Source organism: Lygodium microphyllum, chromosome 16 (genome assembly GCF_053477565.2).
Source record: "Lygodium microphyllum isolate KBCC chromosome 16, Lygodium_microphyllum_v1.1.10, whole genome shotgun sequence".
In the NCBI taxonomy this organism is placed as follows: domain Eukaryota; kingdom Viridiplantae; phylum Streptophyta; class Polypodiopsida; order Schizaeales; family Lygodiaceae; genus Lygodium; species Lygodium microphyllum.
Window position 1 is genome coordinate 92286114 of NC_141150.1, and position 22578 is coordinate 92308691.

The window sequence follows — 22578 nt, forward strand, 5'->3', positions numbered from 1 at the left end:
CTAGACCCTCCTAAGGATATATAATACCCATGCATAAGCTAGTATATGTCAATTTTAGAAGTTTTGGTAGCACTTATTGCAGTACTCAATCATTTTAAGTAATTCTAATGTTGGAAAAAAGAAAAACTATTAGGAGACAAACCATTTGATGACCTATGCGTGAAGGGGTCAACATAATTGTGATTGAGCATCCCATTTTTCAAAGGAACACGCTATGAAGTTTATTCTCATTTAATGTATAGAGTGAACACAATCTTCAATTGTCAACTTGCAAAACAAATCACTTAATATTTTAAAAGACCACTACATTATACATCATAAAAATGTAGTTTTTAGAGGCATGCATGTATAAGCTTTACTCTAATACACCAACTTCATCCATGCACATTATCTTACTATAGATTTTATGTTTAAACTAGTGCCGTCCTCACATACCATTGGACATCCAAAATGTTACAAGTCACAAGGGTTCAAACCTAAGATGAAGTGGCAGTAATGATGATTATCATTTTTGTTAATGCATACACAAAGAGTTGAGCTGCAAATAAAAATAGTGTGCACCAAACTATGCACAATAAAGAGAGATGTGAGATGAGATGCCTGAGCCATCCTTTAGTTTTCCTTATACATAGAAAGGGGCGGGGGGGGGGGGGGGGGGGGGAGAGAGTGTGTGTGTGTATGGGCATGCATGCATTTACAGATTGTGTATACATTTACTTGAATTCCTAATAATACACTTCAACTTTTCTTTTTGTTCTTTTTCAAAAGACTTGAAGTTTGAAAGTTGCCTCAAGGGATGAAGGTTTCAATTCCACCTACTTACACTATCTTTGATGGTTGTGACAGTGGAAAAAAATTGGAGTACGTGATGACATATCTATGGTATAAATGGATCCAAATTTTACTGGTGGTGACATATTTGGGCAAGAGAGACTCTCGCCCATGGCCCTTGCTTGCACCCAAGTTGCAAGGTGATAAATATTTTATAATTTAAAAATTAACTATAACATGCAACTTTTGTTAATCATCAGGTATTTCTAAGGCTTAATCACCAGACTAGCCACACTTTTGTCCAAGTTTGTCCTAGCAATGTTTCTCCTCATAGTTCCCACACTACCCTAGCTATCTAGAGCGATGTATAATGACCCTCATACATCTATGCACCCAACAACACACTGAAATCACTTTTTGTGATATCATTACTGTGCCTGTGGACAGTATTTATTGATGGGAATAACACCCATCTTCCACCGAGAGATGAAGCACCTCGGAGCAGCCTGATTGTGGATTGTGAAACTTTGACCTCCCACAACTGATGCACACTCTCAAGCAATTGGGCTTCGACCACTTGGGCTACAACCCCATTGGCATATGCCTCAGCTTACCAAGGGTTTGACCCCCCAAAGGCTGGGTTAAATGTCGCGTAATTTACGTTTGTAAGGCTTTGCTGAACGTTGGATTCAAAAGGTTAACGAGAAGGGCTGCGCTGGAAGCTTCTATTTAAGAAAGTTAACGAGACTGGCTCCGAATGCAAACCCTCCCGTTTCCAGTTTCCCGCTTCCCGCCTGCAGCATACCACGCCTGCAGCAGCCATGGCGAATGTCCGTGACGGTCTGCGTCATCATCATCATCAACAAGAACTTGGACGTTTCTAAGCTTAAATGCGGGCTACTTCTCGTCCCTCTTTCCTTTGAGTTTGTGATTAGATCCTTCCTGCTCTCAGGCGTTTCCCGTTTCCCGTTTCCGGATTTGCAGCATCAACAAGCTGCTTGTCTGCAGCAGGCATGGTGAATGATCTGTCTGCATCATAAGAACACGGACTTTAATAAGCTTGGATGCATGCAAGCTAGTGCTGTTTCCTTTCCACTTCCAGTTCGCGATTAGATCCTTCCTGTTCTTAGGCGTTTCCGGTTTCCGGGTTGCAGCATCAACAAGCTTTCCAGCCAGCAGCAGCGATGGCGAATTATCCGGAGCAGAATGATCCGCATCGTCATCATCAAGAGCACGAACGTAGAAAAGGTGATCACGCCGCTGATCAACGTCAAGTCCATGCACCGGTTCGGCGCCAACATGAACGTCCAGCAGAAGAACCTCCCATCTTAATCGGCTCCTTGAAGCCTCTAATTCCTGCTGCCGTCCGAGCAGCGACCGACGTTAATACTGTCTCCGTTTATCATCCTGGTGAGTCGAGCAGTAGCCCCACCGGGCCCAGTACAGTTCCGCCTTATGCCGGAGGAGCAGCTGGCTCTGACATGTACCAAGTTCCATTTGATGGCGGTCCTGGTTCTGGTGCTGCCGCCACGGCCGTTCCTCGTAATAATGTCGTAAACGGCCACGGTCAGATGACACCTGCCTCGAATGTTAACATGCGTTCTACCACAACAGACAATCCCGCTAGTCCTTCTACCGTAACGGACCCTCGCCGCTCTGACAGCAATGCGCATCTGGGAGCCTCCCCCGAGATCACACCTGCCTCCAACGTCGACGCTCCTTCTACCACGACATCTGGCACTACTCGCACTGACAGTCATCTTGACTTCCGTTTGGTGGAAGATGCTCGCCCTAATTTCAATACGCCTCGTGCTTATTGCTGCTTATACTGTTGCGGTAAATTCTTTTGCAAGATTTGGCTGTGTTGCTGCAACTGTCTTTGTTACAGTTGGATTCCACCGGACTACGTGTACTCCTACTCGACGCGGCAATCATACTTCGAGCGCAACGTGGAGGGCTTTTGTCGAGACTGCTGCCGGTGCTTCTATGTACAGGAGGGATCAGCAACATGGAAATGGATTCAGAATATTCAGAAGATGATATCCTGCTGTTCATGCTCTATACGTCGTGATCGAAGACCCAAAAGAGCAGTAAATATTCGGAAAAGAGCAACAGAACAAGGTCCCGGTATTCTAAGCAGATCAGACACAATGACTGGTAACGTTGCAGAGCTAAATTGCTTATAAGTATTCTCCCTTTTCTTGAACGTCAAGTCCTCTGTAAAATTACTTCTAATGCTGGTGTCTGTAGGGCGAATGGAATTTCAAATTCCTGACAGTACTGATCCGGCCATGGACACAGGCCCGATGAGTCCAGTTGTCCAAAACATCGACAAGCCACTGGCACGAGCAAGGAACATACGTGAAGAAATCGCAGGCGATCGTCCTTTGGCTCATGGATCACGACGCACTGCAAGCTGGAGCAGATATTCACCCCGGCCGGTAATTCGAGAAACCAGCACATCAGGTATTGGTCACAATCCATGTCTCTTCGCTTCTAACGAAAACGTCGAGAGAAGGAGGGTTTGAGGGGAGAGAAACAGGATCGTGATTGTCTTTCCCTTTCAGTCACTGCGCAGGTGCAGAAATCAGAAGAGAAGGGCAAGGGCAAGGCCACCGAAAACGATTTTCGTGCTGACGACGCCATGAAAGGTTAACTTAAACCCAAAGTAGTATTCTCTGATGGACGATCTTAAACCTTCACCTTATCTATTTAATCACAATCGAATTTCGTGCTGACGAAGCCATGAAAGATTAACTTAAACCCAAAGTAGTATTCTCTGATTCACGATCGTAAACCTTCAGCTTATCTATATAATCACAATTGACAAAGCTTCGGCCAGTACTTGTAATTCCCGAAATAGTCCTAATTTCTGATGAACAAAAATTGACATCACTTCTGAGTAAAATAGATAATCTCTGCGTAACTATTTGATTGGTCTTGTTCCAGCTATGGAGGTTCGGCTGTTACGTCTTCACCGATCATCGTCTTGGCCTCGCCATTGATGCGATATATATAAACACCAGCTTCAATTTAATCTGCAATACAACATAAAGACAAGCAAATTGGATCACGGGAAAGTACTGAACCGAAGTGTTAGTAGAGTTCTAACAAGTCTCTTTAGTAGAGGTGCTTCCGAAGAACTCATCCGGAACGATGAGAAATCAGCCCATAGATATAAGATACAGTTAAACTGATGAGTAGTCAGCAGATTGTCAGCCTATAATACTTGAGTTTGGTGTAAGCTTTTGTTCAGACAAAGTTCCAAACAGAAAAGTTAGCAGATTTACTGAATATCAATTACAAATAGCTTTGAGCTTTTAAAATCTGGCTGTGGCGCTAATTTGCTAGAAGGCGTGTTGTACATTGAGAATATCATTACAAACATCTTTATATTCTCCCTCCATCTTCATCTTTGGCTGCTCCTCCAATGGCCAGTCCTGCTTCTTCTTTAGCTCCTCCTCCTCCTCCTCCTCCTCCTCCCCCTATGTATCCATCTTCAGCTCCTCCTCCTCTATCTCCCATCAGCGGCCTGCTACCTTATCTCCAACAGGCCAACGTCCAACCAACCGCCTCCTCGCCCTCCATCTTCGTCTTCAGCTCCTCCTCCTTGATCCTCCTCTAGCGACCCACTATGTAGTGGCCTCCTCGCCCTCCATCTTCGTCTTTGGCTCCTCCCAGCAACCTCCTCGCCATCCATCTTTATCTTCGGCTCCTCCTCTTTGATCCTCCTCCAACGGGCCTAGTGTCCCAATGGCTCAGATCTTCCTCCTCCTCACCCTCCATCTTCATCTTCGGCTCCTTCTCCTTATCCTCCTCCAACGAACTCCTTCTTCAGCTCCTCCTTCTCCTTCTCCCTTCAGCTCCTCCTTCTCCTTCTCCTCCGCTCCATCTTCATGATCTTCGACTTCTCCTCCTCCTCCATCTTTTTTTAGTAGCTTGCCCTTCATCCCCTCATGGATTTTTTAAAATGTAGAATTATTTGGTACAAGGTTTTTAACATTTGAATTATGAGCTTGAATATAAAATACCTTATTTTAATCAATAAATTTGTGAACTTAAAGAATTTGGAAAAAAAATACAAGTCCACACGTCCAAAGGTTTTTGTATTGGCTGTAAAAAATGTTTTTCATAAACAATGTCCCTGCAAAAAACTAACCACTTGGCAACAGTTTCTTCCTCCCCAAAACACCATTTGCCATCGACAAGTTAGTCTCCTTTGTAATTTATTACGAATAATAACACAACATCCCATCATGTCTCTCCACATGAACACCATGTCATTGAGGGGAAGCAATGCATTCACTGTAGTGTTGATTTTGCCTTGCATTTTCCCCCATATTTGCATCATATTTCAATTGTATAAAGTGCCATTTGGTTGCATGAAATGGAGGAGACAATCGGCACCATTGGATCAGTGATTACATAAGGTCTATACCACATGTGTTAGAGAGAGAAAGAAAGAAAAAAACAAAAAAAATAGTATCTATGTCGCTCTCGGGGGGGTTCACTATATATATATTCTCTATATAACGTGCGTTCATGGCCTATTTATAAATATCCTAATTTGTGAATTTTTCTTAAATAAAACACAACCCTTTTCTATTCAATCTGTAAGTAAGCCCTTTATATGACACCCTTCTATATGTAAAAAATGTATAAAAATTGTCTTTTAAAAACCCCTTATTTTAAACTCACGTTATATATACATATATTCATGAATGACCCCCCTCTCTCCCCCCCCCCCCCTGCGAGATGTCGCTAAAAGCCAAAATGGCTTATGAGACAAAGAGAGGAGTAAATCTAACCATGTCATCTCAACTCAAGTATAACAATGCAATGTAAAATGGAAAATGACTAAGTATCATAATGTAAAATGAAAAACCATAATGTTTCTAATGGCAAGCAATGATGGCTCAAATGTCCCAAAGGTAAGGATGTCACACATGACAATAGGCTGGTGGATGTCTTGCTCTACTAGGTGTGGCTATCTAGTTTGTTTCGACCCCTCTAACTCGTGGATGGTGTGATGCATGGTGCTACTATAGTGCTAGTGTCTAGTATGCTAGCTCTAGAGCTAGTGCTCGTGAACAAATTTATAAGAACATATTGGCTTACTGTCTTTGCCTCTATCTTTGTGTTTCTTCTTAAAAGTTTCTCTCTATGTGTATCTAGAACTCCAATAAGAACAATCCTAGGCATTAGGAAATATAGACTCTCTTTTTTGCCCCTTAAGGAGTGAATAAATAAAAATAGGCCTAACTAATAAGAGAGTTTGGATTCGAGATTCATGTAGCATGAATCTTTTAGCCATATCTTGGCTCAAATCTTCCCTCAACAATAAAATAAGGTAAAATGTGAGGAATATAAGGTTGTCACTTCCTGAAAGTTAGTGAGTCAATTTTTTTTTCTCTTTTTTTTATTTTTGACTTTTCATATCTCTCATTTTCAGTTTTTCCCTCTTTCTTAGGTGAAACTCAAATTTATCATTACACTTTCCCTGCTTCTTCTTTCCTGATGAAATTTTACAGCCTCAATGTTGCTTGCCGTATCTGTAACCCTGCGAAATTTCATTTCCTCTAAACAAACACAGAGTGAGTTTCACATGTTTTATGAGAGCAGAGCTTATTCTACAAAAGCCCTAAGATTTTCTTTAAAATTTTCTATAGGTATATTAATCTCTTCCATAGATGTTCTATGGTAAAGTTTTATCTCATTTGGAAAAAATCTGTGTAAGTTATGCACACACTTTGACATGAACTTTCTTTTATTTTGGTACTCTAGGAGTCTCACAATCAAGAACAATGATCTTTTAAACACTCAACTTCATCTTCAACATCTTTGGATTTCTCTATAAACAAAGTTATAGGATATGTTGTCTTATTTTTTGTTGCTCTATAGTTAAATTGTGTCTCTCTTAGACAAAATCAATGCAAGATGTATGCATACTAAGCTTTCCATTGTTTTTGTACTCCAAGAATCTCCCACACTATGAAGAACAATGATTTTCTAAAAACTCAACTTCTTCAAGATCTTTGGGTTTCTTTGCAAAGAGAGCCACAAGTATATTATCATTTTTTTATGTTGCTCCATGGTTAAATTTCAACTCATTTGGACAAATCCTATGTAAGTTATATGTATGCTTTGGCTTGAGATTTCTTTTATTTTTGTACTCCACGAATCTCATAGTGAAGGAACAATAATCTTGCAATAACTCAACTTCTTGTGCAACATCTATGGACTTCTTTGTGAAAATAATTACACGTATAATGTCATTTTTAAAAACTGATCCATGGGATTTGGATAAAAAATTTGCAAATTAGGCATTTTCTAAGTTGAACTATCTTTTGCTATTGTATCCTAGGCCTCCATCTTAGCGAGATACACCTATTATCCAAAAATCGACTTCTTTTTTAACAGCCTTAGGATTGATGGCTACAAAGTTTCTCAAGCATGTTGCTCTCTATAGTTATTAAATGTATAATTTTATTTGAGCTATAAGTATTTTTTATGGATTGTTATCCTTGACATCTAGTTAGGATCGATGGAAATAAATATATATTATACATTTGAACATTAAGTTTTCAACGTCAATAATTTTTGTATTTAGAAGTCCACAATTAAAATGCTATGAATAAGAAAAAAAATTATTTGTTTTTTAATCTCATTAGGATATTTTTATTTAGATTCTAAAACCATGGAATAGCATGTGATATCATCAGTGCTATAGTCTCATAGCATTGTATACTATTAGAATTGTAAATGTGAAATGACAAAGGGATGCTTGTGCATGAAAATATTATTATACTAATGATTCTACATTAGACAAATTCACTTACATGTAATAATAAAACAACATAAAAACTTAATGATAGGTAACTTTTGTATTTGGTTAATATAGATATCTTCATGGAGAAAAAACATCAGTAACATACTTGCAATGGAGGTCTTCAACAAGAAATATGGTAGTAGTAATTGAATTTGTGATCAATACTATAAGTTGGATTGAATTTTGATGTATCCAAGTACTCGAGGAAGTTTCAAGGTCAAGTGTAAGGATATTCCAGACCCTAGCAAACATCAGAAGGGTTGAATTTTAGAGTTCATAAATGTGTTTACTAGGACAAGTGCAGTAACAAAAGTGTTGATCCAACATGTTTATATGCATAAACAAATCTATGTGCATGATGAGAACTACATTGCAAAATATAAACAAAAAAGAAAGTTTCTAAATTTTATCATTTTTTATTATTTTTTATAAAAGTTGCTTTTAATAATCTTTGTAGTGTTCTAATTCAAATGTGTTTTACTAACAGCTCTATATCCATCGACTCTACATGAATGGTAGAATGTGGAATGTTTAAGTAGCAAGGTACATATTTGGTATGAAGGCATAGGTTCTTTGATCTATGATAATAACTCTGTAAGTCAACTTGCAACTCGAAATATATTTTTTAATCATTCATTGCATGTAGTAGAAAGTCAGAGATTGCATCATGTCCATTGCCACCATTATCTAGTTGTGAATAGTTGATTGGTAGCTCAAAGTTGTCAAGAATATGTAAGTCGAATATAAAATCTGACATCAATAGTGCTATGAAACCTACTAGAGGCTCCAAAGATATGTATCTTAGTTGGTTTATTCCATTTTCATTGTTTGCACAATTATCGAGACAATTATTTGGTTCATGTGAGATTCTAAAGAAAACCAAGATTATATATCAATGCAAGTGTCCATCTGAGGAATGGATGAGTCAACTATTGGGCGAGTCATGGCAGCTTAAAAGAACACATTTTGATGAGATGATCGAGTGCAAGGTCAACCAATCAAATCTTACATTCAAGTAAATCGTTTTTACTGAATTGTATGCCTTGATTTAATTGATATAGGTATTTTTTGGATGAACTGTTGTGTTAGTCACTTTTACTTACCATATTTTTTATTTTAATTATAGGTATTTCATTGCTAGAGAAACTACATGCATTCGATATAGAAGATGGAAAATTTTGCAAGGGGAGTGGATCATCTTGGATCAAGATACCCAAGATGAGACATATATAGCTCTCCTAGATGTGGTTATCTTGTGGAATTATCATAATCCTTTTGTAGTTAGTATAGAGATCTAGTCATTGGCCCATTTCTTTTCGACGATAAGAAATTGAATTAATATCCAATGAGCCCTATGAAACTTCTATTTTAAGTTAGATAATAGAAAGGTTAGGACCCATAGTGAACAATCCATGATATATAAGCAACGTGCTTCTGCACATATACTTGAGATAGTGCAATCCTTGTAAAAATTATGATAAAGAGCGAATACATTCTTTTATTAAACTTGTGTGTACTTTCAATTTTGATACTTTTGGTTTATAGTGATCCAAGTATATGAGTATATATATTTGTACAATCCAAACCTTTAATATCAATAATTAATTCATTGCGACACATCCAAGCAAGGTGTCCGTGTCGCTTACGTGTGGAATAAAGTGAATTTTTATCAAAATCAATAATTGTAATTAATCAATCATCGTATTGGTTAAAATAACAATTATATTCTAGGCTGGAGTTTTGTAACCTTTGGAATATTGTCTTGGCATAACGATATATTGCAACTCATCTCTTCTACTCATTTTTTCAGCACTCGCTCTATTGTTGGAAGGAATGAAAATAAGTGTTGAAAGTTTTCAGATTTCTAGCTGTTGTGTTTGAAGGTCTTTTAGATTTTTTTAATAAAATCCAATATTTTCTCTAGTTAGACTTGAGCATACTCAGTGATCCAAACATATTTGAGGATACAATGAAGTTTAATGAAGCATTTGTCTATTTGAGTAATTTTGATGGTGGCTTTCAATTATTGAAATAAAGTATCTATGGTTAGGGTTTTAATTGGAAACTTTAAGGTTAAAATTTTTATAAGAACCTTTATTTAAAACCCTTGATACGTAGAAGTTAGATCTTCAACCTCATTTTCACTTTTGTTCTCTACTCCTCTATACCTTTGCTCTCATTCGTTCTCTTTGTGTGCCATGGCTACTACTCCCGCCTTCGCTACATGGATTAGCTCAACACATTATGCACATATAGGAGATCAAATTTACCCCAATTTTTGTATGACCTTGAATCTAGAGAGCTCACTTTCCATGGTAGATCCTAGCTCTAGCATATTGGCATCATTTTGTTATGAGGCGAACCCTCTCACTTGCTCCATCTTGAACTTTGCCCTTGGGTGGATTCCAATACATTTTTTATATAGTCTATATATCAGATCGAGCCATGCAAAGGTAATAAATCGAGATCTTGTGCATGTGGGGCAAAAAATCTTTGCTAGAGCTATACCTACCACATCACGATAGATCTCATTGGCGTGATGTAGCCTTTTTCATCTATGTTTTATGGACTAATTTTCATGTTGTGGATCCACATGCCTTGGAGGTCCTATGGGTGAAGTTACACTCAAAACTAAAGTATACATCTTTAATATTCCATGAATAGTGAGTCTAATACTGAACTTATGTGATGCAGGACATTATCTATATAGATGAGTTTTCATCCAGGCAAGGTGGCCAATCTGGTAGCCACAAGGAAGGGTACATGACTCTGCATTGAAAGAGTGCATTAGCCAGCTTATCAACGATATAATAGTATTTCATAAGACATGCTCTCCCACTTTCATTGAAGAACTTCTTGAAGCTGAGGGCAGTGACCAAGACTAGCCCCTTCAAGACCATCCCGACCAACTCTAGCTTGGAGAAAGCAATGTTTCTTCGATGTTCGAAGCTTCTCTACTTGTTCATGTAAGAGATGGGAAATACAAGGGAAAATACAGGAATAAAATAATGTAGGAAAAATACCTGCTATATTGGTAGTATATAAGATGTAAGGGACTTGACATTTTTTCCATCAAATTATAATAATAAGTCTCCTTCATCTTCTCTCTCTCTCTCCATCTTTCATGGCTTCCTTCCTTTTCTGTCTTTCTCTCTCTTCTTCTAGTATTTCTCTCTCCTCGTCACTCTCTTTCTCTCTCTTTTGCTTCTCTCTCTTCTGTAGTCTTCTCTCTCCTCTTTCTATCTCCCTAGTCCTCTCATTAACAATTGGTATTAGAGCCATAGGTTCTTGATCCAATTGGCCAACATTCCATTCAGTTATCATTTTTCAGTGTCACACTGATTTAAGAGCCACAGGTACATAGGTACAGGCATGACATGGATCAGTAGTGCAGTTATGAAGGAATTTTGGACCACAATGACTACGAGTCTGGAGCATTAATGGATTCTTGGATCAATTTTGAGACTGGAAGACCAGATTTAGCAGCTCGTGGGTCATTTTTGGCCAATTTTGAATATATTTTCTTAAAAGACAAAGGTAAATGGAGTAGAAGACGGAAAAGTCTTGGTTACTTTTCAAGATTAGTCTTCTCTCTCTTCATTCTCAAGCTTCAGCCAAGCTTCCATGGAGGAAAACCACCCTAGATCTTTTCTCTCCCACCTCCATTGATCAAATGGCTTCTACAAGAGCTTCCTAGGGACCTTGAGCTTCATTCTAAGTAGTCATTTGGTCATTTTAATTTTTCCTTGGCTCTTGATCTTCTAGATGTAATCCTGTCACTTCTATCCTCATTTTCTTCTTTGAAAATTTGTCTTTTCCATGATCTGCCCATGCATGAACTACATTCTCATTATGCTCAGCTTGCACAAGTTAGTTGGATCCTAGGTAGCTCCCCACATTGTATAAGTCTTGCCACTTCCCATCTATCCATATGCAAAGTTAGAGCTATTGAAGCCTTGACGATGGTTTTCTACCCATGGTAAACCTACGATCTCAAACATGGTTTGTTGTGAGGCATCTGTTTTGGCAACATGATCAAAGGGGTGAACTCTGATTGTTACCTTCACACTAGAATCATGCGCTTGCAAAGACGCTTGGCAAGTATTTGCAAGTACGACCCTGAACTGTTGATGCTTCCAAATTTAGCTTCCACTTGGCACTCCCCTGTGTATCCTAATTGTTGTTTCTTGTTGTTTGATGTGACATCGCTAGGGAAGGTTTCAAATAAGGTGGTCAAGGAGGCAGCGAGGCATTACTATTGTGCTTAGGCTTGGTGGAAGACTTGTTGAGAGCACGCCAAGAAGTGTTTGCATCCGAGAAAGGATTAGTGGCCTTGCATCCAAGAAGGACTAGTGACCTTGAAGCTCAAAGCACTATCAAGAGAACTTGGTGGTGGGGAAGCAGAAGTACCAAAGGTAGAAACAGTTGTGGTAATTCCTATACAGCACGTCTTCCAGCTCCATGGCTTTGGCTCGATCTGATCAGCCACACTACTAAATGACATTGATCAAGCAAAAATCTGTGTAACTAAATAACACTGATCAAGTAGAAAATCTACATAAGCAAAAAAGTCTGAAGATTGAAGATTGAAGAGGAGATAAACCATGGACCTTTGAATTCAAGATTGGGAATAGTAGGTGCTTTCCATTCACCATCCTCCTCGTCATCCCAATCTTCTAGTTTTGGGCATCAAGATCTATTATTTTGGCTACACCACAAAACTGCGTGCCATTAAAAAAAATACATGACACCCATGAGGCTTCCCAAAAGCCTGGCACTAAGCATCTTGTTGTGATAGTGCTAGCAACTTGCTGAAGGTTTAAGGTAGAGGGTATTTGTGAGGATCACAATGTTGCCCCGCATTCCACCGGATGTCTGAACTTTGAATAACCAAGTATCCTCTCAAGTGTCAAATGCATGTACTACTGAGGTACCACGTATCCTATCATTTTAGGGCATGAAGTTGCTGGAAATGTTATTTTTACTAAGGTCATTTGAGCAATTCAAAAATCACATGATTCAAGGTTGGAGATCATGTTGGTCTTGGGTGCATGGTGCACTCATGTGGCAAATGTAAAGCTTGCAACAAGAGAAGCTTGAGAAGTTTTGCCCATAAAACTGATTTCCAACTCCATCAAGCATCATAAGATACTTGGTCCTTGAACTCTTATTCTCTGAAATTCATCCTCGTGCTGAGCCATCACTAATTGCTTGAGAGAATGCTAGAGCTCAAGTAGACATTAGGAGATAGATTTGATGCTTATCTGTTGTACAACTCTTCACAACCATTTTGCCTCACTTTCATTGCATTGAAATGGGTAAATTCATGCTGAAACTCATTGAGGATTATTGCTTGTGCTTGCCTTAACCAATTGATTGTTGTTTCTAGACTGAGCTACTTGAATTTATTTATTTTTTAATCCATTGTATAAGGGTAAGTCACCAGTGAGTCACTACTTGGTAAGCCCCTACCCTTGATTCCGATTTTCCATTCCATGCATTTCATGAAAAGGTTCAATTCCTACTTCCAAATGCATCTCATTCTAGGTGTTTAATTAATAAATTTTTGCCATGTATATTCCGGGTGAGGAAAATCTCGATGCCAGGCAAGGTGGCAAGACAAAAGAGGGGTGACCCCCCTTGCCATCAAAGACCCTGAAGGGGTGCACAAACCACCCGGGGAGAACTTTGCCCACCTCTCGGTGATCCAGAGCCCAAAGTTGCTTGCAGGTGTAGGTATTTTCTTGAAGAACCAAGATATTGATTTGACACTGCTGTATGAGATGTATTTGCTGATGTATGGATGTATTATTAGCTATAAATGTATGGAAAAATACTATGGAGGATGTATTTGTAGACATGAGAATACATATGCAGTCAATGGCACTGAATACGATGCTTGGAATGTATGGGAGATGCCTATGAATGGGAAAATTATGCTAAGAGATGTTTATTAGTTCTAGAAGAAGGTTGCAAACAGTTAATTGAGATGATTGGGAAATGTATCATGCCGTGTGGGATTATCTTTCAGTCATACAGTGACAAGTTGATCCCTTGCAACCCCTTTTCTTGACCCCCACAAGGTGTTGTAAGCAATTTGCTAGCATTTACAGAAGTATACCTATTCCTAGGAACTGAGATGCACATCTTGAAAAGTACCCACATGTCCTACTAAGGGCCTTGATTAGTTTTGGAGCTCTAGTTGGACCCTATAAGATACTTACAGGTCAAAATAGGCTTGCTACAAGTATAGATAGGGTGCTTGACTGCACAGTAGAGCAGTACTTTTCCTATTACAAAATTTTTTGTATAAAACATGGGAGCACATGCTTATGCTAAGTTTAAAGAGGGAATCCTTAGCTTTGACTTGAAAAAAAAAGTAGGTCAATTAGAGCTTCCCAACTCAAGTTACGAGGAGAACAGTGACACGTGGTCTAACGGGACTGCATCTAACCATGGCACGGAATAAGGGAAAAACCAAGGCCAATTAAGATGTTCAACAGCAAATCAAGGATGCACGAGAACCAAGGACTGAGAACAGCCTTGAAATGGATTACGAGGAGTATCCTCATGACATTGGAATCCTCAATGCCCTTAATGATACTCTATGTAAGCATGAGACAAGGCATAATCAAAGACATGAGGCTATTTGGAAAGACAAGAGGCTACACTTGCAGGCATAGCAGCAAACATAGAAAATCATGCTGAGGTGATGTTGGAAATGCGTCAAATGAGAGCCAACATGGACACACTTAATGCCAATTTCTCTAAGTGGTTGGAGATTCAACTGAAGGGAAAAGAGCAAGAACATCAGTCACATATACATGATGAAAGAACCACCTTCCCATCAGTTAATGCAAATTCTCAAGGCATTTTAGGAAGAATGGGCATTTCCAATATTAGCTTTGAGCTTGGCAAGCCTTCTCATAGGCAAGAGGACCCATTAGAGAATGCATCACGGGGAAATTCTTAGCTTCCATCAGCAGACATTGTGTTGGGTTGTGATTGGGTGAAGACTTTGGGCACCATTTCTATGGATTTCTCTTTGTAGTATATGTAGTTTTTCAGTGCTGAACAACTTGTTCACTTGCAGGGAATCCAAAACATCAGTGAATATTAGCTCATTACAGCCAAACAACATAAGAAAGAGTTCAAGAAATGCTCTCAAATTTTTGTATTGTAGTTACAAAAGGAAAACAAATATCATTCCAACAATATGCAAAGTAACTCATCTTTAAAGGCTCTTCTTGATGAGTATAGTGATTTGTTTTAGCTACCTATAGCACTACCTCCCAAGAGAGCTATTGACCATCCCATTGATTTGGAACCACACTCAAAGCCGGTGAATAAACCTACTTACAGGTTGTCCAAATGTGAAAGAGAAGAAGTGGCCAAGTAGAATTTATTGGATATGGGTTTCATAGAGCCTAACTCATCTCCCTATGCATCATCTCTCTTGCTGGTCAGAAAGAAAGATGGCTCATTGAGAATGTGCATTGACTATAGAGATTTGAATAAGATCACCGTGAAGAAAAAATACCCTATCCCTAGGGTGGATGACTTGTTAGATGAGCTAAAAGGGGCTAAATATTTCACAAAGATTGATTTGAGATCTGGTTATCATCAGATACATATGTGTGAAGGGGATGAAATTAAGACAGCATTCAAGATTGATCATGGGCTTTATCACTTCTTGGTTATGCCCTTTGGTTTGACAAATGCACCCGTCACTTTTTAGAGCCCAATGAATTAAATACTTTAGCCATTTTTATTCAGATTTATGTTGGTATTTTTTTATGACATTCTCATCTACAGTCGTTCATTGGAAGCTCATCTATTGCCCATGGAGCCCCGAGAGGAACACCAAGGAAAAGGGAATTCTCTTGCAAGAAAATCTATCTTGTAACATCAACAAGCTTGTTTATCATGTTTCATATGATCACAATGAAGAAAAGAACACCAGGCACAACAAATCTTCATACAGCATCATGTAGACCTCCCACGGTTTTTAATAGAATCAACCATATTCTTCAATATCTTCACAAAATCCATCAATAGAACAAAGAAAGCAAAGGAATACACCATCTTTGGATGGAAATACATCACATAGTATTCATCTTCAATATCTTCATAGTCTTCTCTCTCAATCTCTCATATACAATCACTCTGTTTTAGTAGAATTGGCTATCTCTGACTCTCTCTCTCTCACTCCATCAATAATACATCATGTCCTCACTACAATCTCTCAAAATCACTCTCAATAATCCTTCTTAGGTCGTGGATACCCCTCCCAAGAGGTATGTCTGATATGAAGGGTCACCAGAGCCACTATAGTGTCCTTTCATAGCTCACTACTGTCACTTCACTCTAGTCTTCACTTGAGTCTTTAGCAGCTACTTCTTCCACTTCTTTCAGCTCTTTTGCACTTGTATTCACCTCTTTCCAAGGCTAGAAAACTTTCCCAAAGTCACACATACATTCCACAGAACACTTACAGAAGCATACAGAACAGTCTACAGAACAGTACCAGAACAGCTACAGTACAGAACAGAACAGAACAGAAGCAGAGGCTCTATAGAAGATCTACAGAAGGTTACAGAAGGTCATCAAAACCACATAAATCATTCTCAAATCATTCCAAACTCTCACAAACCATTCAATAAACTTTCACAAGATCTCAATCTTCATCAATCAATACTCCATCCCTCCTTACAGAAGACAATCAGAATAAAACAGAGCAAAACAGAACAAAACAGAAGGTATACAGAACCATTCAGAACCTATCAGAACATCACAGAACCACCAACAAACATCATGATCTTCCAAAACACAATCAATATCATCCAAAACATTCTCAAACCACTTCCAAATCAATCAATCATCTCATAAAATCAACCATTCAGCTCTCAAAAACAACAAAAATCAGCCAAAAAACAAGTCATTTCAACACTCAACATATCCCCACACTTAATAAGGAAGCGTCCTCACGACCCAGGAAAAAGGGAATACAAGTTCAGGGAAAAGCTCAACTTTGATCTTCAATATCTTTTCACAAAGAATCCATCCACCACGACCCCAACTTATAACCTGTTTCTGATATAAAAATACAAAGAAAGGAAAACTCTTTATACATCAATACCTCTTATCAAACTAAAAATCACAACAAATTTGTAAAGGATATAAGAGTTTGCTTCTTCTTCATCAGCATCAGCTTCAACTCTCCAACCACGACCCCATCACCACAATTTTCCAAAATGTAGCTCGTACACGAAATCCAATAGGAAACCACCACATTTGTTTGACATAAATGAACTCACAACACAAACACTAATACACAACACAACCATCTGAATGACTCCTTCAAAAAGAGAGTTTTGCATTAAAAAGCTTTCACCATACATTGGAAAGGTATCAATGAAGATGATCCCTCTTAAAAGATTGATGTTGGCGAAATCGATCCATAGATAAGGATTCATCTACAAAGTTTTTAGGAGGATTTTGAAAAAATTGGAGACAGCACATCCTTTCCAACAGGACCAAGTATCTGTTAGGCAAACAGAGGGCATGAAAATACAATATGTCCAGCTACTGGGAATCAATGCTAACATTGACATTCATGCACAACTTTGGAATAGGCTTTGAATCAGTATGAGAGTGCCTATGCATATACGCCAGGTACCAAGCAAAGTGAGCAGTTAATCTCACTGAGGGATCTGCAGACTGTGAATACTGCTGGGCAAAATGAACATAGTTTTGATAAGCTTGACTGGAAGCTGTCCATTCTCCTGGAATTACTGGCCAATTAATCTGCGGTCCTGTAAGGCAATCATCCGAACTCCATCCCCTTCTTCTGGAAATCTGATTATCAAACCCATCACAGTCACTAACCAACTGAGGTGGTTGAGACATGGAAGTGCTAGGAGAGGGTAATGGAATAAGGGAAAGTGGATGTAGGGAAGGATAGGAAAAATCATAAAAGGAAGAAAAGGTTAAAGAAGGAGTGGCAGAAATTTGTAAGGAATCACTAAGGAACGGTGTTAACTGATAAATAGGAAATGTGGAGGGTACATTAATGGAGGGAGAAGGACAGGGTGGAGAAGGGGAAAATACCCTATCCTCAATAAAGGAACAATAAGTGAAAATAGGAATTTGAGGGAAAGATGAAGGTTGGAAAAGAAGGGGTAAAATAGTGGTGGAATCAGACTGACAAAGGGAAAAATATATAGCATAGCGGTGAGCCATTTGTTGGTAATAGAGGAGGGTAGGAACAGAAGGTCCTAAGAGAGATCGTCTATGATAGGCATCAAAGAAGGGAGCATCAAACGGATTATGTTTTGAAAGATAGGTTAAGAGATCCATCCTCAGTTGATTAGTACTCTGGGCAAAGGTAGGAGCTGTGTTTTGTCTTTGATTTAGGACCACAGAATCAATCATGGGATGCCACGAATTATCCTGACAATCAGCTACTTTGGAGGAATAACTTTGGAACATGTCAGCTATGTGCAACTCCAAATGTTTGACATACAAAACAGCCTGTAAGACCACATCCCCCACATACCATGCCATATCCACCTCATCTGGAATTAACAAATCTCCTCGGAGATACATGTACGACATCAACATGGTATCTGGTGTGACAGAATCTTCAAAGACCATTCTAACTACCTCTGTCAACAACTCAGCAGACCAAGCCCCACTCCAGCCATCCGCTGGAAAAGGTAAATCCATCGTGGAAAGCTTCATGTAGAAGACCAACTTCTGTAAGTGGTAGTGGACAAAGAAAGAATGGTCTGGTAAGACATATTCCTGAAACTGCTCAAAGGTAGACCATAACAAGTCCATTCTGGACTGCAATCTTTCCACTTTATCTTGGAATAGAGGGCACAAAGTAGCCTGTCTCTGAAAAGCAGCCAAGTCCTGCTGTGAAAGAGAAGGAATCAATGGAACAGGAGGGCTTGGAGGAACAGAGCGGGACTTTGCAAGCTGATCTTGCAACTGCTGGATTTGGGAGGCTTGGTTGGCCACTGTGTCATTAGCCATCTGTAAAGCTAACAGTTTGTCATCTAAGATAGCTTGGAACTCCTGTGCTTCCCTGGACATCCTCTCCTTCTCTGCTGAAAGGCTAGTAACCTGGGATTGAGCCTCGAGTAACTGGGTCTTCAAAGAAGAAATATCATCGCTTTGGGTGGCAACCAGTTGGGTTTGTTGTTCCATTTGCTTAAATAAATCTGCTAGGGTATCCTTAGCAGAAGCTAACTCAGATGTTGCCTTATGCAACTGGTCCTTAGATTGCATGAGCTCCTCATAAAAAGACGCGTACAGCTGTTGAACACAGGCTGTCACTGACAACTCAATGGAACTTTGAATATCCTTGCAGAGGAAAGGAATGGCATCTCCTGAGACGAGACTGTTCAGGGAAGGAACTGAGATCTCCAAGGATCCTTCTCGATGTGCTTTGAACAGGTTATTACAAGTGAGATACCCAGGGAGTTCACTGCCAGAGGTAGCAGGGATAGGCACTGAAGGAAGTACTGAAGGGGCTTTATCCGCTACCCTCTTCAAGCGTTTGCGCTGTATGACCAGGGGAGGCAGAGAATCATCATCCTCTATGTCAATAGGTTCTGACTCTTCTGAAGGTGGAGGAGGAGGTACTGGATCTGATGGAGGAGGTGGAGGCATAGTCTTCTGTAAACCTGAATAGGTCAAGAAGGCAGACAAATATGATCCATATGTGACATTGGTAACATTACCCCTAGTGACTTTAACGAAATGCTGATCCATTTTAGTGAGGAGGTATGTGCTCCAATCAATAGCAACTCCTTTCAGCACCATCCTGGAAGCTGTGAAAAGCTCTTTGGACAAATAATGGGATGGCGTTTTGGCAGGCATAAACCTGTCCTGAAGGAACTGACACATCGTCTTCCATACGGGATCAGTGATCATAGAAAAGGAAACTCCTGAAGAGTTTATCACCTTCTTAACATCGAGGATTTCCCTTGTCTGCTTTTGCAACAGCTTTAGAATCTCTTCATTAGAGAAGAGCTGACGAGTGGTCACAAAAGGTTCACCTTTGAAGGGAAGAGACAGAGCCTTCCCTAAGCCTCGAGATGTCAAAGTCATAGACATTCCTTGGACTAATCCTGTCTTCTTGCTGTAAGAGGCCAGGAACTCATCACATAACGACGGATCCTCTGAAAGAAATGGAAAAGGAGTGGCCACAAAAGCAACAAGTCCCGCCTTCGTGAGGGGCTCAAAAGTAAGTAGGGAAGAGTAATCCCTACTAACTAATGGGACGTACTGGATAGGGGGAGGAGCATGAGAAGGCGCCATTCAGATGGTTACACACACACCACAAACACAGACAATCAAGGAGAATGCCTGCAAAGCAACAGACAAAAACCAAGGATAAGAGAATAACCAAGAAAACGTGACATGACCAACTAACCCCAAGCAAACCACATCCTAGAAAAAATTCAACATGACCTTGAGACAAATGCGACCGAAAGCTTCATGCGATGCATCAGACAAACACCCTGAACCCCGTAGCAGGCAAGAAAAGAAAAAAAACTGCATACCGTACCCTGAACTGTAACTAAGACAGGAAACCAAAAGAAGACCACATCCGACACATATCAAAACTACATCGGTGATCAACCAAGACTGGACCATGGAAAATAACACTAATGACTGCGCATACCCATCCCTCGAAACGGTTCATTAAAAAGGGGAAGTAAGTGCAGTGAGGGGGGAATTAATTTAATGAAGGGTTGATTTTAATCAATTAGTAAAAATGGGTGAATTTTTATGAGATGATAAACCTTAGCAAGAAAACGACGGTTCCTTATTAGAAATTAAATTACCAATTATTAGGTTAAAACGGTGCTTTTATTCGATTCCCGGACTTCGATTCCCGACTGGGTCTCTAAATGCAATTCATTGATTACAAATTAAGGTGATGTGGAGCGCTTTTTTGCCAGCGCGTGCTCATGTGACGGCTGGTTTATTTTAGTTAAAAAAAATTAAAGTGCCTCTGTAGCGCACGTAGCGCGTGCTAAGTGAACGACAGGTTTATTTTAATTAAAAAGAATGTGTGTTTAGCGTGAATGCGCGTGGAAACTGTGGGTGAATTAAAGGGTTCATTTTAACAATTAATTTGTGATTAAGGGGGAAATGAAAATAAAGAAAATACATAAAATAAATACCTGGAAGGGGTGTGTATGTAATGCAGAAATGCGCACGGAAGAGTCTCCCAAAAGAAGTGAATCCAGTAAGGAAAAAGTAAAGATCACTGATGAAACAACAAAGACAACACCTTAGCGGATGTGTTGATTGGATTGTTGTTGGTTTTGTTTTTTTATTAGTTTTTAATTTTTTTGTTTTTGTAGTTTTTTTTTGTGTTAAGTTGTGATTATTTATGGTTGAATAAATGGAAAATGATCAAGGGAGGTGAGGGGAATTTTTGAGAATTTTTTTAGAATTTTTTACGATTTTTAAATGAATTTTCTACATTTATAGGCAATTTGGGGGTTAAATGAGGAAATATGTAATTTTCAGAAAGTTTAGGGTGAGTAATTTCCAGCGGACAAACTCCCAAAAATTGGCAAAAAGAAAAGGGAATTTTTAGAAATTTTTCTGTTTTTTTTTTTGGAAAAATTAAGTTAGAAATTAATTAAATCACATAAATCATGTTAATCAAATAAGTCAGTTAGAAAGAAGTCAGTTAAGTCTGGTTAGTGTGGGTAAGTTAGGTTAGTCACAAGAAGTCAAGTGAGGGTAGGTTAGTAAACTAGGTTAGTCAGGTTAGGTTAGTAAACTAGGTTAGTCAGGTTAGGTTAGTAAACTAGGTTAGGTCTGTGGGGACTAACCTAAGGGGGGTTAGTGTAACTAGGCTACAGTTAGTTTAACTAGGGTAGGGTTAGTGTAACTAACTTAGGGTTAGAGTAACCTAACTAGGGTTAGTAACTAGGGGTGGGGTTAGGTTAGTAACTAGGGTTAGTAAACTAACCTGACTATGGTTAGTTAGAACTAACCTAGCTAGGGTTAGGGTAGGGGTAGCTAACTAGGGTTAGGTGGTTAGTGGGTGGGGTTAGGTTAGTTAACCTAACTAAGGTTAGTGGGAACTAACTAGGGTTAGTAGAACCAATCTAACTAGGGTTAGTAACAACTAACTAAGGTTAGGTTAGTTGCAAGGGTTAGTTAGTCCAACTAACTTGAGTTAGTGAGGAAGGAGGTGGTGGAAGAGTAGGAGGAGGAGGAAGGGAGAGGAGGGCGGCGGCACGCAGCAACCAGGGGCGGCGGCTAGGTGTCGACGGCGGCGGCTTCAAACATCGTGGCGGCAGGCGCGGGCACTGCTGGCGGCTACAGACGGCAGGGCGGCGGCACAGGACGTCGTGGCGGCACAGAGGGAGGCGGCGGCGAGGACGTCGCGGCAGCACAGAGGGAGGCGGCGGCGAGGACGTCGCGGGGCAGGGCTGGCCGAGGAAGAGGTGAGGAAATGGCGTGGAGGAGGGAGGCGGGCGAGGAGGTGGGGAAGATGACGTGGAGGAGGGAAGAAAGAGGAGAAGAGGATGAAGAGCAGGCGGGAGAGTAGGGAGGGAGAAGAAGAGGAGGAGAGGGAAAAAGAAGATGGAGGGAGAAGAGGGGAGGAAGAAGGTGGGAGGAGGAAGGGAGAGGAGAATGGGAAGGGTGAAGGAGATGGAGGTGGAAGTGGAAGGCGGGCACGGCACGCAGGGAAGGGAGAGGGAGAGGTAGTTAGGTGGGGAAGGGGCGGGGAGAGAGAAGGGTGGGATGGGGGATAGGGAAGGGTGTGGGGAGGAAAGGGCGCCCATGGGGGGAATGGGCAGCGGGCGCCCGGGGGATGGGCAGGGGTACCTATGGGGGGTGCCCAAGGGGTGCCCGGGGGAAGGGTAGGGGAAAGGGGGTCATGGGGTGGGCAGGGTCAAAAGGGTAGGGGGTGGGGGGGAATGGGCGCGTACCCC

At 40.2% G+C, this 22578-nt stretch overlaps 1 protein-coding gene across 1 annotated transcript; it reads left to right on the forward strand.

The window, feature by feature from the left end:
* The first annotated feature begins 1750 nt into the window (after positions 1-1750).
* On the forward strand, positions 1751-22190 carry LOC148023121 (uncharacterized). Its single transcript, XM_087695318.1, has 4 exons — positions 1751-2928; positions 3022-3237; positions 3339-3422; positions 21940-22190. The coding sequence occupies exons 1-4, from the start codon at positions 1956-1958 to the stop codon at positions 22188-22190; spliced, it is 1524 nt and encodes a 507-aa protein (XP_087551444.1). The 5' UTR covers positions 1751-1955.
* Positions 22191-22578: the final 388 nt, after the last annotated feature.

Coding starts and splice junctions, on each gene's coding strand:
- LOC148023121 (XM_087695318.1), top strand. CDS start 1,956: ATGGCGAATTATCCGGAGCAGAATGATCCGCATCGTCATCATCAAGAG. Junction 2,929..3,021: donor CAGATCAGACACAATGACTG/GTAACGTTGCAG, acceptor TGGTGTCTGTAG/GGCGAATGGAATTTCAAATT. Junction 3,238..3,338: donor TCGAGAAACCAGCACATCAG/GTATTGGTCACA, acceptor TTTCCCTTTCAG/TCACTGCGCAGGTGCAGAAA.